This window comes from Biomphalaria glabrata, chromosome 8 (assembly GCF_947242115.1).
Source record: "Biomphalaria glabrata chromosome 8, xgBioGlab47.1, whole genome shotgun sequence".
NCBI lineage: Eukaryota > Metazoa > Mollusca > Gastropoda > Planorbidae > Biomphalaria > Biomphalaria glabrata.
Genome location: NC_074718.1, coordinates 11,140,769 through 11,155,506, shown reverse-complemented (window position 1 = coordinate 11,155,506; position 14,738 = coordinate 11,140,769). Strand labels below are relative to the sequence as shown.

General features: G+C 36.1%; 2 protein-coding genes across 6 annotated transcripts in view; one reads left to right on the top strand and one right to left on the bottom strand.

The window, feature by feature from the left end:
• The window catches only part of LOC106078545 (uncharacterized), a 171,731-nt gene extending 157,232 nt beyond the window's left edge, over nt 1-14,499 (bottom strand). For all 4 annotated transcript variants that reach the window (XM_056037951.1, XM_056037950.1, XM_056037952.1 and 1 more), the window contains exon 1: nt 14,182-14,499. The gene's annotated coding sequence lies outside the window, so the exon portion shown is untranslated. The remainder of the gene's footprint in view (nt 1-14,181) is intronic.
• Nucleotides 2,157-7,779, top strand: LOC106078544 (perivitellin-2 67 kDa subunit-like). Of its 2 annotated transcripts, XM_056037947.1 has the most exons (4): nt 2,157-2,349; nt 3,921-4,190; nt 5,595-7,050; nt 7,670-7,779. In XM_056037947.1, exons 2-4 carry the CDS (start codon nt 3,936-3,938, stop codon nt 7,720-7,722), a joined length of 1,764 nt encoding a protein of 587 aa, XP_055893922.1. In that variant the 5' UTR covers nt 2,157-2,349; nt 3,921-3,935; the 3' UTR covers nt 7,723-7,779. The 2 variants fall into 2 exon arrangements, with proteins under 2 accessions (XP_055893922.1, XP_013094890.2); XM_013239436.2 differs by having other exon boundaries at nt 5,595-7,779.
• Nucleotides 14,500-14,738: the final 239 nt, after the last annotated feature.

Sequence of the window (14,738 nt, the reverse complement as noted above, 5' to 3'; positions counted from 1 at the left end):
TAACAAGGGTGTCATGTGGCCATCACAACGACCAAACGCCTTTACCTAACACATCTAATATCTGATATACATATTACAGTTGGCTGGACTTAGGGGCATCCCAAAAATTCCGAAATTAAAATTCCCAGTCACCGAGATTCGGAGGCCAAGCGTCACCCCCTCCCCTTTTTAAGATTTAATAAACACGCACTAAAATTGTAGACCAGTTTTAGTGATAAATCTCTTGATAATTATGGATATTTCTGACATGTTGGAAAAATTGTTCATTGTAATTCAGAATGTATGCATTTATTCAAAATCAATGTATTTATATTTTAAAATTGTTTGAATCTAGTTAGGTCTAGCATTTTGACTTCACTCCCAGGAGACTGGCTAACTGCGAATGCAAATCTTTTGAGTCAGCGACTAGGACTGATTTAGTTCCAATCTGGGTTCTTGACCTTGCCATATAAATGACACGTTCGAGACAAACCCAACAGTATAGAACCACCTTAGAAATACTTTCGGCACAAACTATTTCAGCAATTTAAAAGACCGATTCGCGCTGTCATGGAGACTAAATAAAATATCTTCAAGTTTTAAGTCTTTCTCCTTTCATCGCGCTACTTAAAAAAAAGAAAGAAAAATAGTTTGCGACAATGGTATCAACATGAATGGCTTGGTTAGTAAAAAAAGACTATATCTGTAATAACTATGCTCAAAGATTGTAGTACTAAAATACAGCAAAAGCTGAAACTATAACATAACTAGAACATAATAAAGTTTTGCTATTCATTCTTTATATAAAGTATAACAATTAAAGAAAAAAAACAAAAAGATTTTATCATTGAGTACTGCCAAAAATGTTTTCAGGTCACACAAAAAATGATGTTTTAAAAATATGAAAAAAAATATTTTGAAAAGAAAAACAACAAAGCGTGCTTATCTGGGGGGGGGGGGAGAGAGAACTCCACATAAAAAACCCACATATATCAATTCTATTTTCCTTTTTCGGTATAAAACAAAATAATTAATTACCACTAATTATTTAAGCAATTCATCTTTTTTGTTGTTGTTGTTGATTCATGTTTTGTTGTGTACAGTGAATAAATGTGTTAATTTTCGACATGATTCAAGGAATAGAAAGTTGTAGAAATAAAGTATTAAATACATTATACATTGTATCAGACACACAGAGTGAGATGATAGGCACATCGTAAGGGGAGACAAAACAACAACACTTAGCTAGAAATACTGAAAGTTGTAAGGAGTCACGTGACACATTCTTTTTTTTTTTCCCCACCTTTGGGCCATATAAAATTACGACAAGTATGCCAATGCCCAAATCATCCAAATAAGACAGTCGAAACCAATGGAACTGAGCCTCTACATTTAATTATGTAGTGTCAATACTGAAATGGCCTTATTGGCAAGATATGCTATAGGTTAGGGTCTCCACTCCAACAAATATTGTTTCGAAGAAAAATAGCAAAGGAGTAAATTGCCTTATATGATTACAGAAGGTCCCATATGTCCAACAGCTTAGGGCTTTATCGAGTCTAAATGCGGCCCTGGGTATTGTGGACAGAACCTTTAAGGGGCGCAGTTTGGATATGTTTATTAAAAAATGAAACATCTCAGAAATCTTTACAAATAACTTGGATACATCAGTACATATGGAGGCGCGGAGGCTGTGCTGTAAAGCGCTTCGCTTCAGAACAGGGGGTCTCGGGTTCAAATCCAGGTGAAGACTGGGATTTTGAATTTCGGGATCCTTGGGCGCCTCTGAGTCTACCCAGCTCTAATGGGTACCCAACATTAGTTAGAGAAAATAAATGTGATTGGTCGTTGTGCTGGCCACATGACACCCTCGTAAACCGTAGGTCACAGAAACGGATGACCTTTACATCAACTTTAACATTAGTACTTGAACCTAAACCGTACTTTGCCTGCTGTTAGTGTAAACAGAGTCTGTTATTTATGTGTCTACTCGTCTGTTAGTGTTATTAATGTATTATTGCTGAATAGACAAAAGCGAATTTGCATTGAGGCCACTCGTCAGGATCAAACCTGATAAAATGTCGTTCAATAAGTCCTGTTTTAAAGAGACGCCCCGAGGCGCACACACACACACACAGATGTCCATTTTTAAAAGGATTTTTTGTTGACATCCAAATAAAAAAACAACGCAGAAAATAACGTTCTAGTTGATACGAGATTTCTATCAGTGACAACTTCCGGTTCTTTACCGTTTAAAATTACTAGCATGTAGGATACAGCCGTATACCCCACAATTTCAAGCTTAGGTGTAGATACCACAGCTCTGTACGCTACTTGTTTACTTCAGAAATGAGAGGACAGGACTGACAGGTGAGTGTCCTCTGTAGGACCATTATATTTGTAACTTAATTACACATTTTTATACTTTGTCAATAAATATAAATATATAAATTTGTTTTCTTTTTGCTAAGCATCTATTGTTTAAAAAATATAAAGAGGCAATTTCTTTTTATTTTTAAAATTTGGAATATTAAGACATCTCTTTTGTAAATTTATGGCCGAAATGATAACAAAATTATGAAATAACACATATGGATAAGTAAATAAAAAAAACTAAAGTTCGATAGATAGATAAACAGATAGATAGATAGATAGATAGATAGATAGATAGATAGATAGATAGATAGATAGATAGATAGATAGATAGATAGATAGATAGATAGATAGATAGATAGATAGATAGATAGATAGATAGATAGATAGATAGATGGATAAATACATATGTTAGATAGATAGATAGATAGATAGATAGATAGATAGATAGATAGATAGATAGATAGATAGATAAATAGATATGTTAGATAGATAGATAGATAGATAGATAGATAGATAGATAGATAGATAGATAGATAGATAGATAGATATGTTAGATAGATAGATAGATAGATAGATAGATAGATAGATAGATAGATAGATAGATAGATAGATAGATAGATAGATAGATAAACAGATAGATAGATAGATAGATAGATAGATAGATAGATAGATAGATAGATAGATAGATAGATAGATAGATAGATAGATAGATATGCAGGCAGGCAGACAGACAGACATAGACAGACAGATAGATAGATAGATAGATAGATAGATAGATAGATAGATAGATAGATAGATAGATAGATAGATAGATAGATAGATAGATAGATAGATAGATAGATAGATAGATAGATAGATAGATAGATAGATTGTGTCACGAGATGTACGCGTCAATGTCCCAAGAGAAGTGTAAACAGGAAGTTTATCTCTACATTGGTAGTTTCTAGTTTTTCTACGGAAAAGATAACATATGTAGGAAATAGTTGGTATCACAGTTACAGATCTTGATGTTAAAGAGCTGAATGTTGCGGTTTGTAAGTTTCTCTCTTGTTAGTTGAGCTAGTTGATCTTTGCCGAAGTATCAGGGGTGCTGGTATCTTGTAACTGTGATGCCGAGGATTGTGTAGATGTATATCTATAGAACTAAATAATATCTTAGAGATTCAATAAATGAAAGATATTTTTAAATCAAATACAGAACTGGGAATCACTGTATATACAGAATGTACATATATAAAACTGTATCAGATGAATAACTTTAAAATGAATGGCAGGTACCATATCACGTCATTGGAAATTCCGAGGTTAACTTTAACCTAGACTTGATTTTATTTTAAATTACTTAACATTTTAAATTAATACGTAACAGTTGGTTTCTGGTACGTTGGAACACTATTAATCTGTTGTCGAAATGAGCTAATATTGGGGTCTATCAATCAAAAAAGTATCAAGCTTCATGTAAAGTCTAATTTTACCTTCTCTATTTTCCTTAGTTAAGATTTTAAAATGACATCAGTCTTATCTGCTTTAAAAAAAAATTTGTTATATATTTATTTTGAATACAGACTGTATTAAAAGCGATGTCAAATGCTGCACGATTGGTGTTTCTTGTGTTGGTCCAAACATTCTGGACATCATCAACTGCAGTAACGCTATGTTCCAACCCTCCGCCTGGGATACAGAAGATGTTCAGAGGCGCAGACATCACCAAGTTGGATCTGATACCGCTGAATATAGGAAGCAATGGCTTTAAAGGACCTGTCCTCAACTTTACCTGTGACGAAAAGAAGACCTGGACGACTGTAGGAGATGTAACGTACCAACTACCTGACCAGGTAGATCTAGATCTAGCCAAATGTTTGTAGGAGAAGTAACGTACCAACTACCTGACCAGGTAGATCTAGATCTAGTCAAATGTTTGTAGGAGATGTAACGTACCAACTACCTGACCAGGTAGATCTAGATCTAGTCAAATGTTTGTAGGAGATGTAACGTACCAACTACCTGACAAGGTCTAGATCTAGTCAAATGTTTGTAGGAGATGTAACGTACCAACTACCTGACCAGGTAGATCTAGATCTAGCCAAATGTTTGTAGGAGAAGTAACGTACCAACTACCTGACCAGGTAGATCTAGATCTTGTCAAATGAAAATGCGCTTGTTATCGTGTTGGCGTGACTTCGGTAAACATTTTTATGTTTCATTTAGGACAGCGGTTCTCAGCTTCTATTTTTGAGACCCCCTCACAATTACGAAAATGGTAATTCTCGCGCATTCACTGTTTAAAAAAAAGTCCAGCACCCAATTATATAGGTAGTGGGCCTAAGGTGGCGTAGTCTACATGTATATGAAATTGTGCAGATTGAGGAATTTAAGCACACTTGTCGAATGAGTTAAATTCAGTCCATGGACAAGGGAGACTACTTTGTTTGACTGTCTCTCTGGTAAATATTTAATGTGTAATTGCGCCCCTTACCCTAGGATTTTATTTTTTACCTTCTTAATGCATATCTTCCATCGTATTATCATTTTCAGTCAACAGATCTCTTTAGCCCTACGACTTTAGTTATTTTATAACAGTTGCAATGTTTTTTACTGCATAAAACAGAAGCTTAGTGAGCAAAACGTGCGCCCGGTGCAAGGTACTTGGCGCCCCAAACCCTTTTGGTTTTCATGAACCACACAGAAACATAGACTTATAAATAAAATGTATTTGACAAAAATGTCATGCAAAACCTTAGAATGTATCACCCAGCTAAAATATCTTCCATAATTTTACTACTATAAAATACTTTACTGTTTTATGTGCTGGAAAGAAATTGGATACTCGTGGTTTTTCTGAAATTTTTTAATTGATTTTTTAAAAATTCAATGACGAATACAGTAATACATGCGATTTAATGCGAGTTGAAGTCTATTATAGGATTAAAACAAGCATAACAATAATATACAAGACAGATTAAGCAATGTAATAATTTTTTTTTCTATGTGAAAATGTTTGTTTGTTAAAATAATTTTTAAAAATTGAACATTTCCAGTCAATCATATTTTTTTTTTTTTGCGCAACTCTGCGCATTGTGCATCCCTTGCCCACTTCCCCTCACTACGCCTCTGGTATAAAATATTGCAGGTGATACTAATTTCCAACTCATTCTCTATCTTGTTCTTTACTCTCACATTAGTACTTCGTAATGGTTTTTTTTTTTCTTATTTCCTTTCATTTTTAATATTTTGTTTAGGTCTGGCATCTGACGTCACTTCCAGGAGGATGGTTGTCTGCTAGTGCCAATCTCTACAAGTCGTATAACGAAGTCCGCAGGTCAATGATGACAGAGGTCGGTGCTGAAGGCAACATTTGGGACTTTGCCTTCTCCGCCAGTGCGTCTTTCAAAGATATGCAGAACACTATCACCAACAATTCCAGATATATTTCGGATGTGGGTGCCTTCGAGTCTGCCACCAGAGCTGATTTAGTTCCAAAGTGGGTTTTAGGTTTTGACAGATACGTTCAGATGTTTATTGATGCACAGCTTACGGGGACTTTTGACAGCAACCCAAATGCTTACAACGAATTCATTGAAATGTTCGGAACTCATTACTTCAATACGGCAAACTTCGGTGGCTATATCCGGGTTGTCATGGAGACGAAGACCAATTACTTTAGCTCCAGATCTGACTACGAAGTCAAAGCCAATGCCAAAGCGTCTTACTTAAAGGTCATATCCGCTAAGGGTGGTCACGTGTCTGAAAAGGTTAATGTGGATGAGAGCTTCACGCGCTCAACCACACAGACAGTCAGGTACTATGGTGGTAATACAAACCTCTTGACCCAAAATGGAATCTCCGAGTGGCAGCCTTCTGTGAGCAAAGACCCCTGGCTCTTTTCTGGAGAGCTGAAGCCTTTAAGTGGTTTGATCTCAGACAGCAACAAAAGAAGCTCCATGGAGAAAGCTGTGGAGAACTACGTCCTGCGGTACTATCTGGATGAGTTGGAAAGGTTAATGGCTTCTGCAAGAAAGATCTCCAGCGATAACATTCTGAGGTGTCTTCAAACCAGACTTACAGCATTGAAGGGTTTGGATGTTCTCGTGATGGGAGATGTTAAGTCGCTTGGTAGAGAAATAGAGAGTCACATTATAGTTCCGACCTGGTTTAAGACTGCGACGAAGCTTTGCTATAATTGGTGGGCTGATGGAGATGTTATACAATGCGGAGGCGGAGCTAAAAACTTACTCTGCGCCACCCCCAACAGTATGACTCCAGTTTACAAAGACGACACTGATGGCAGAGGCGGCGGATGTAGAATGCAGTGGGGGATACACTCAACTGGATACCCTTCCTGGTTTAACGATGTCCGAATCTGTTATCGTTGGTACGCCAACGGCGACGGTGGTCAGTGCGGTGGTGGGGCAGCGAAATCGCTCTGCGCCGGCGTCAACGAGTTCTCGCCGAATTACCGCGACAATTCCGACGGCAGACCAGGAGGCTGCAGAATGTCCTGGAAGATTGAAGTACCGTCTAGTGCGCCGCTGTGGATGAGAACAACCAAGATGTGCTTCTCCTGGTATCCAGACGGTGACGCAGGCCAGTGCGGGGAAGTATCTTCCAGAGATCTCTGCGCTAAGGTGAACGAGTGGACGGAATATTACCTTGACGACACAGACGAACGTGTAGGAGGCTGCAGAATGAGCTGGGGTTTGAAAACCGTTTTTTAATTACATTTTTTAAAGAATACTTTGGAGTGTTTAAGCAAATTATTTCATTAGTGAGAGTACAAAAGCTTTAAACATATCTAGTTGTTGTTTTTTTTTTTTGCATCCGGTGTAAGGAATATCGGTCAGCTGTGCAATTGTAGGAAATTGTTCTATACACCACAATGAAAGGTATATGCATTCTTTACAGAAATCATCTCTGTTCCAGCCCAGCGATACTTGATATAAATATTCTACATAGCTAAACCCACCGCCACCAATGGGGAGGTGGGGGGGGCAAAAGTTTTATTAAAGGTTTGTATTAGGTATGTCTGTAACATTTAGAACTAAAGCGGACAACGCCGTGAACCTTTTCTTGTACAATGTAAAATAACATTTTATGTTCTTGTTAGAAAGTAAATTCTCTTACCTTTGACAAAAACGAATTATGATTTTGTTTGCAACAATGAGGTTTTAGCGTTTTATGTGGCACAGACATTTTTTTTAACGATGATGTAATTGTATATTTTTAAATAAATAGAATTTTTTACTTTTTTAAAATGGTGCCTTAAATAGCCTCATCGCTTCTCTATATTTATTTCTCTTCTTTAATTCTATTTCAGTATTTAATTGCTTCAACAGATGCAAACATGGAGAAAAATTACTTGATTTTTAATAATGCCATAAAAACATTTGCACACCAATGGAAATAAATATTTTCTTTGTCTTCGAGCGATTTTTCTAAACTTTGTTTTTAAATCTTGCTTTCTCCCTTTGTTGATCTTCGTTTTTCAATTACTATTCACTATTATTTAAACTGTATGAGTCGATTATTGCACACTGAATGTATTTACTTACTTTACGGCAAAATTGGCGCATTGCACGATTAGACGTAGCGCACTCTACCCCGAGATAAATCAAGGTAAAGCATGCATGCAAGTTGAAATAATAATGAACGATTCCTAGGAAAAAAAACAGGAACAGGAATTTCACTCACTAGCTATTAGGTCGTCTAAATTGACCAACTGGTAATAATACTAATCTGACCAAATCCCAAAACATGGTGGCTTTATGTTATTCTTAGAATATGATTTCTCCATATTCATGCATGTTCTTTCTTCTAAGTAGCCCTAAACCAATCTGATGGCATTTGTGATGTTGCCAAGTTAAGCATTTTTAGAAGAAGAATCGATGAGCATTTAAAAAAAAAATTATTGGCCTTGAGTTATTCCATAAAAATACGATTTAAGTAAAAAAAAAAAAAAAAAAAAGTTCCTCTTTCAGACCTTGTGGTCTATGGGGCAGATGATGATTCTGTGGCCTACGGTTAACGTCACAACGACCAACCGCCTTTACTTTTCCCCAACTAATGTCAGGTACCCATTAGAGCTGGGAAGACTCAGAGGTGCCCAAGGACCTCGAAATAAAAATCCCAGTCTTCACCAGGAATCGAACCCGGGACCGCCCGTTCAGAAACCAGGCGCTTTACAGCTCAGCCACCACACCTTCCCAGATATAAGTAGGCCGTTCTAATTCAACGTAACATACTATAAATCATGGGCCGAAATTATGTTAGTGGAGCATTAAAATGGGGGATAGAGTTTTGGACTAAATAATATATGAGCTTTGGATGGGCTGGAGGCTATAATAAACAAGAGCTTCAGCCAAAAATTATCAGAGAGCTTTTCAAATATTTCGATAAAAAGCTGAAAATGCGAAGAGTACTTAGATGTTTTATGTACGACTATTTTCTATGCTATAGGGTTGGGGGGGGGGTTCCAAATAACTGATACCGGTAATCGAATTCAGGGTTAAAAAGTGTGTTTGGAAGGAGTAGCGTTAAAAAGCGTGACGAAACATTTTAAAATTCAAGTTTTTCAAGGGACGGGGGTGGGGTGAGGGTGGAAAGAAACGTGAGATAAAATTTACATGCCAGAAGTCAGTGTGTTTGGGATATGGCGTTTGTCCTCGGGTCTTTCCAAGTGTCAAGTGTTTAAATGCGGGCAGTTTTTATTGAAAATGAAACAATAATAATAAGAAAGAGGAATACAGCCAAACTATTATATGAGCATTAAGATTGGCAGGGTGTAATAAGAAATGGTGCAGGATTAAAAAATATCATCGAAACTAGTAAATATTTCGAAATAAGAACTGAAAAGCAGAAGAACTAGTGTAAACAAGAATATAAGACTATTTCTTATCTTATATAATACAGACGTTACTTCAAAAAGAAGGTGATTATGTTAATGAAGTAGAGTTGAGTGTTGGGGTGTTGGATTGAAGAAGAAGTGATACTCGAATTTACGGGCGGTTCAATTATTTGTAATTAATACTAGAATTCGCTAGCCATAGGTATGCATGGAGGAGCGTTTCCTTGTGGGCCTTAATATTTGTATTGTTATAAGTAAGAAAAAAAAGAAGGGGTCCATGGCAAAATGTGCAATATATAGCTTCGGAACAAATCAACGGGCGTAGCCGTTGGGCGATGCTAGTATTGATATACCGAAATATTTAAATAAACCTTACAACATTTCTGTACACTTTTCAGCACTGTAGAATCAAATTGTATATCCCTTTTGTTGCGGTGCAAGGTCATTCTTATTCTACAGTTGGCAACAGTGATCTTTAAATATGGCGCTTGTTTTGACTTTATTTTAACATCTCTTCTGATCTTTCTCTTTTCAGTTTCTTACGTTTTCTTTAGGTTTCATTACACTGCCACCATATTTCTTCATACAATTTTGTTTCCCCTCTCTCTCTTTCTCTCTCGCTCTCTCTCTCGCTCTCTCTCTCTGAGTCTATTTTATTGCTATAAGGGTAAGCAGGAACTTAAAATCAAAGTGTAAACAAAGAACAGACTACTCTGATTGAATTTTAGTGTGACAATACTTAATTCAATAGGAAGATCATCGTAAAAATCCTATCTATATTCTATCTATCTATTCTATCTATTCCAATTACTTTTTTCTTTTAAAACGTAATTTTTTTTTATTATTTTTTTTTTACTAGCAGCAGAAATACGAGATGGATGATCTTGAAAACTGGGCACCCTCAACTACACTTCGGCTCCTCTCATTCTTTCCCCCACCACCCCGCTTATCTTTTTTGAAAGAGGAAAAAAAAGGTGATCTTTCCCATCCATTCTTTCGTCTCAAATCTCTGTTTCTATTTATAGCTCTCTGGTCTGTTTCAGGGGATATTATAATCTTTGAGTCTAGAGTTATCTCTAGACACAAGAGTTACTAAATATAAAGTGGCAGCGTAAGTCTGAGTGACTGTTACAGTGCATACTATAGGTGCTCGCGCTTGAGTAGGCCTATTAAAAGTCGAATAGAGAGGGTTAAAGCTTAGATAAGGAAGACATTTGAATGAGACTTTCTTCCCCAAGCTGATTAATAAACGATTGAATCATAAAGAATTTGATGGAAATTGTATACATTTTTTAAGACATACTCTACTGATATAAAACAAATAATTAAGATTCTATTCACTGTAAGGTTACATAAGCAAGAAATACGATAATATTATTATAGGTATAGGCAAGTGAGCTGAAAATAGTAAAAATGATGCCTTGTAAGTCTGAGCTGTTTATCAGTTTGCGACTATCACAGTGTGTGGAATTCATTTGTACCCACCTAGCAGACGATAGATTACTTAAAACTGTTTGGCAAGTCACGTGATACATTACGCTACTGAAGTGTGTGACCGTTTTACATGAATAAAGCCACACAAAAAAAAATACAAAGATGAATAAAATGATTGTTAATCTTTGGTTGAAAAATATTCGAATCTGTGTCCTCTGTTTAGAACTCCTCAACTTAAAAAAAAAAACATAAAGAAACTAGAAAAGTTGCAAATAAAAACAAAAGAATATTTGCATTTGCCTCAAGTAACGCCATTAGTAAAATCATTAAATTTGGGAAACATCAGGACAGAAGACAAAAGAAAAACATTTTTAAAATACTTTTAAAAAACAACAAAGCTTTTAAATTAAACGTAGTTGTATCAATTAGTTACCTATTGTTTTATTTAGCGAATTTCCATGCTTTTAGCTTTCTCAATACGCTATGATCCTATCACTTGTATGAACAAGTTGGAAAGGAGTAAGGTGAGAAAGATGGGGGTATCTGGGTGATCGCTTTTTGAATGTATTTATTAAAAACAAAATGGTGAACGACCTGAATTTGACCTCGAGGGCTAACGCCTCCTCCTCTTCCTTCAGTGTATCGCTTATGAAAATAGAAAGTTATTAAAGTAATCTATTGGGAGAAATAAGGTGTACAGAAAGAGTTGATATAAGCTTTGTAAAAAGTAAAGTAGCAATAATACATAAAAAGCTGAGCCATAACTTACAAAAACAAAAACATAATCTAAAACAAGGTTATAAAGAGAGTTTGTGTGGAAACATAAACTCAAAATCGGCCCCCCGAAGTGGTCCATCCAGGCAGGTAAAAAGGCAGGTATCAATATTTTCAGAAAGAACATAAGAATTAAATTCTATCAAGACAAATGACAGAGAAGAATGGAGAAAGAAGGTTCACAGATCTTGTGTGGTGCCCCAGCGGTGCAGCAGACCAAAGGATAGGTGAAAGTGAATGTGAAGTTAAATGCAAACCTGGCCTAACTGATGTCTTATAATGAATATCTAATTGAGCTAATTGTTTTGTAAAGGGTGAATCTCTTATTCAAATCCTTAAAAAAAAAAAAAAAAAAAAAAAAAGCATTTCTGTAAAACAAATATAAAAAAATTTCTTTGGTTAAGTATTTTAGTCTGTTATGGTGGTATTGCATTTCACTTGATAATATGAAAACCTACTTGTTAATTGTTGTTCTAAATTATGTTCAACTTATATGCATGCTAAATAGATTTTTTTTCTCTTAAAAAAGTAAACATTATTTTTGGATAAATGTAGTAGTTAGTATGACAGAACCTACATAACGTAGCAATAGAAAATGTAAAAAAAAAAAAAAAATTTAACAAGAAGTCACAAACCATTTGCTTAAATGTGCTAAAATATGGTGGGTTGTACTTTCCCCTACTAAAGAGCCTGCCGTGTTTGTTACTATTAATAGTGAATAGTTGTAAAAGTGGTGTATTTTTATGAAAAAAAATGCTTGCATAAGTGATTTAAAAATTAGATTTATCGCATTTAGAAAAGAAAAAAGTAGCCGCTGTATCAGATCTTTGAATGGTCTAAAATATTATGATGTCGGATTTTCACTACCTTTTCTAGTTCACGAGATCTAAACGGGACGGATGGACTAACAGACGGACCGACGGAAAGACATTTCACACAAAACTAATAGCGTCTTTTCCCATTTCGGGGGCCGCTAAAAATTCTCAGAAAGACACAAAGTTAAAGGCACATCTCTTATTCCATATGCTAGCAAAATTCATATAAATGATCCTTCTTCCCTAGTGCCATTAGAGCAGCGGTTCTCAATCTTTTAGGCTCGGCGACCCCTTTTTACAACCCCCCCACTCTGCCGCGACCCCCCCCCCCCAGCACACACACACAGCAATAGAAGAACAGACACTAGCAATTCATTTTTCGATGGCCTTTGGCGACCCCTGGGAAATCGTCAATCGACCCCCAAAGGGGTCGCGATCCACAAGTTGAGAACCCCTGCATTAGAGGATATAACGGGTTGCCTGAATCAGACTGAAAAAAAAACAATGACTAAGCAGTCTTTGATGTTTTTAATTAAGGTGCACAACACGATTGACTTATTGATTAGTGTAGGACGTAAGTATCTTCTCCGTCGAAGGGTAGCTGAAGATGTGATTGCAAAAGCACTTTTTAAAAAAAAAATTGACATAAGCTAAATATCCCAACTAACTCTTCGAGTAATAATAAAGATGACTTTATTTTTTTTTTTTTAATAATTTTTGGAAAGTATTGATTGGAGTAGTAGTCTACCGAATGACATTAACCTTGACGACGCTTCTGCTTTTTAAGATTGTACGTTTTAGTTTTAAAAAACACGAAAAGAAAAGAAAAAAAGAAAGTAATAGTGCTGGTCGTGTGGTATGAGCTTTGGATTTTTGTCTAGAGGGTCCGGGGTTTGATCCCTGCCCCCATACTATCTTCCAACTGTGCAGATTGTAATACCCTTGCTAATTCAGACACTTGATCGTCTTTATGCCCTCGCTAACTCATTCTGTTCTCACGTTATCGCAGGTAGAAGTCAAGACTTACTGGAGTGCTATACTGTCGTTACATGTTTTCGTGCATTGTACTGTCACCTACAGGAATAACTCCATCCATAACTAATATCTGGAGAGAGGCAGAGAGGAGAGAGAGAGAGAGTGAGAGAGAGAAATGGGATACAGAGAGCAGAAACGAGAGCGTATGAAGGTAGATTAGTAGAGTATGGGTTAGATAGATAGATAGATAGATAGATAGATAGATAGATAGATAGATAGATAGATAGATAGATAGATAGATAGATAGATAGATAGATTGATAGATTGATAGATAGATAGATAGATAGATAGATAGATAGATAGATAGATAGATAGATAGATAGATAGATTGATAGATAGATAGATAGATAGATAGATAGATAGATAGATAGATAGATAGATAGATAGATAGATTGATAGATAGATAGATAGATAGATAGATAGATAGATAGATAGATAGATAGATAGATAGATAGATTGATAGATAGATAGATAGATAGATAGATAGATAGATAGATAGATAGAGATAGACAGACAGACAGACAGACAGACAGACAGATGACTGACTGACGGATAATGGTGGATAGAAAGACTTAAAAGATGCTGCAAAGTGAGAAGTGACAAAGGTGAAAGGTACTTTTAAAACTAAGAGGTGAATTTCGGACCATACACAAACAAATTAACCTAGATTCTTTAATGACCATATTTTTTGTTCATTAGTTGAAATAAGCTTTGCTTCTTTTTCTTTAAGCTAATGAACACGATTTTTTTTTCTAATGCCCTAATAACAAAACTATCTCACCCCCCCCCTTTTTTTTTCCCGTCTCCTCTATTACAAATATATCTATACATCTATATAAACAGACGCTATGTTGAATAGGTATGTGGTTGTCAGATTGTCTTAATTATAAACACACGTTGAGCACTACAAACTAACATCGACCTTACCTTTCGGTCAAGTTAATGTCCCTAAAGCAGCTTAGCTATCCGGTCAGACCTCGGCGGACACAGTGTCAGATCTTAGCCACATGAAAATAATCCTACCAAAACAGTTTAGTCCTTGTTTACTATGGCGATGTTATGTTCGTATTGCTAACATTAACCACAAAGATTTTACCGAAGTGAAAGAAAAAAGGAAGCGGGGGAAAAAAAGGAAGCAAAGAAACGAAACAAATAAAAAGTATATCCCATAATCCTCTCTCACACAAAAACAGTTAAAGGATGTGCGCGCGTGTGCGCGAATGTTTGTGTCACAAGAAGGAGAGAGCGAGAGCAGGAATAGCAAAAAAAAAAAGTCCATACATAAACAGCTCGCGAGGGAGGGGGGAGGGCGGGTGTTTGAGGGCAGATCGTAACAGAACTGGCGAGGCTAGAGGGGGATCGCAAGTGAAGAATGTTATTCGGGGAAAAAAAGAGTAAGATTAAAAGAGAGAGATAGAGAGATAGATGCAGAGGGGGAGAAGAGAAATGGGACTGGCATTTCAAAGTATGAAGGTGAGTATAAT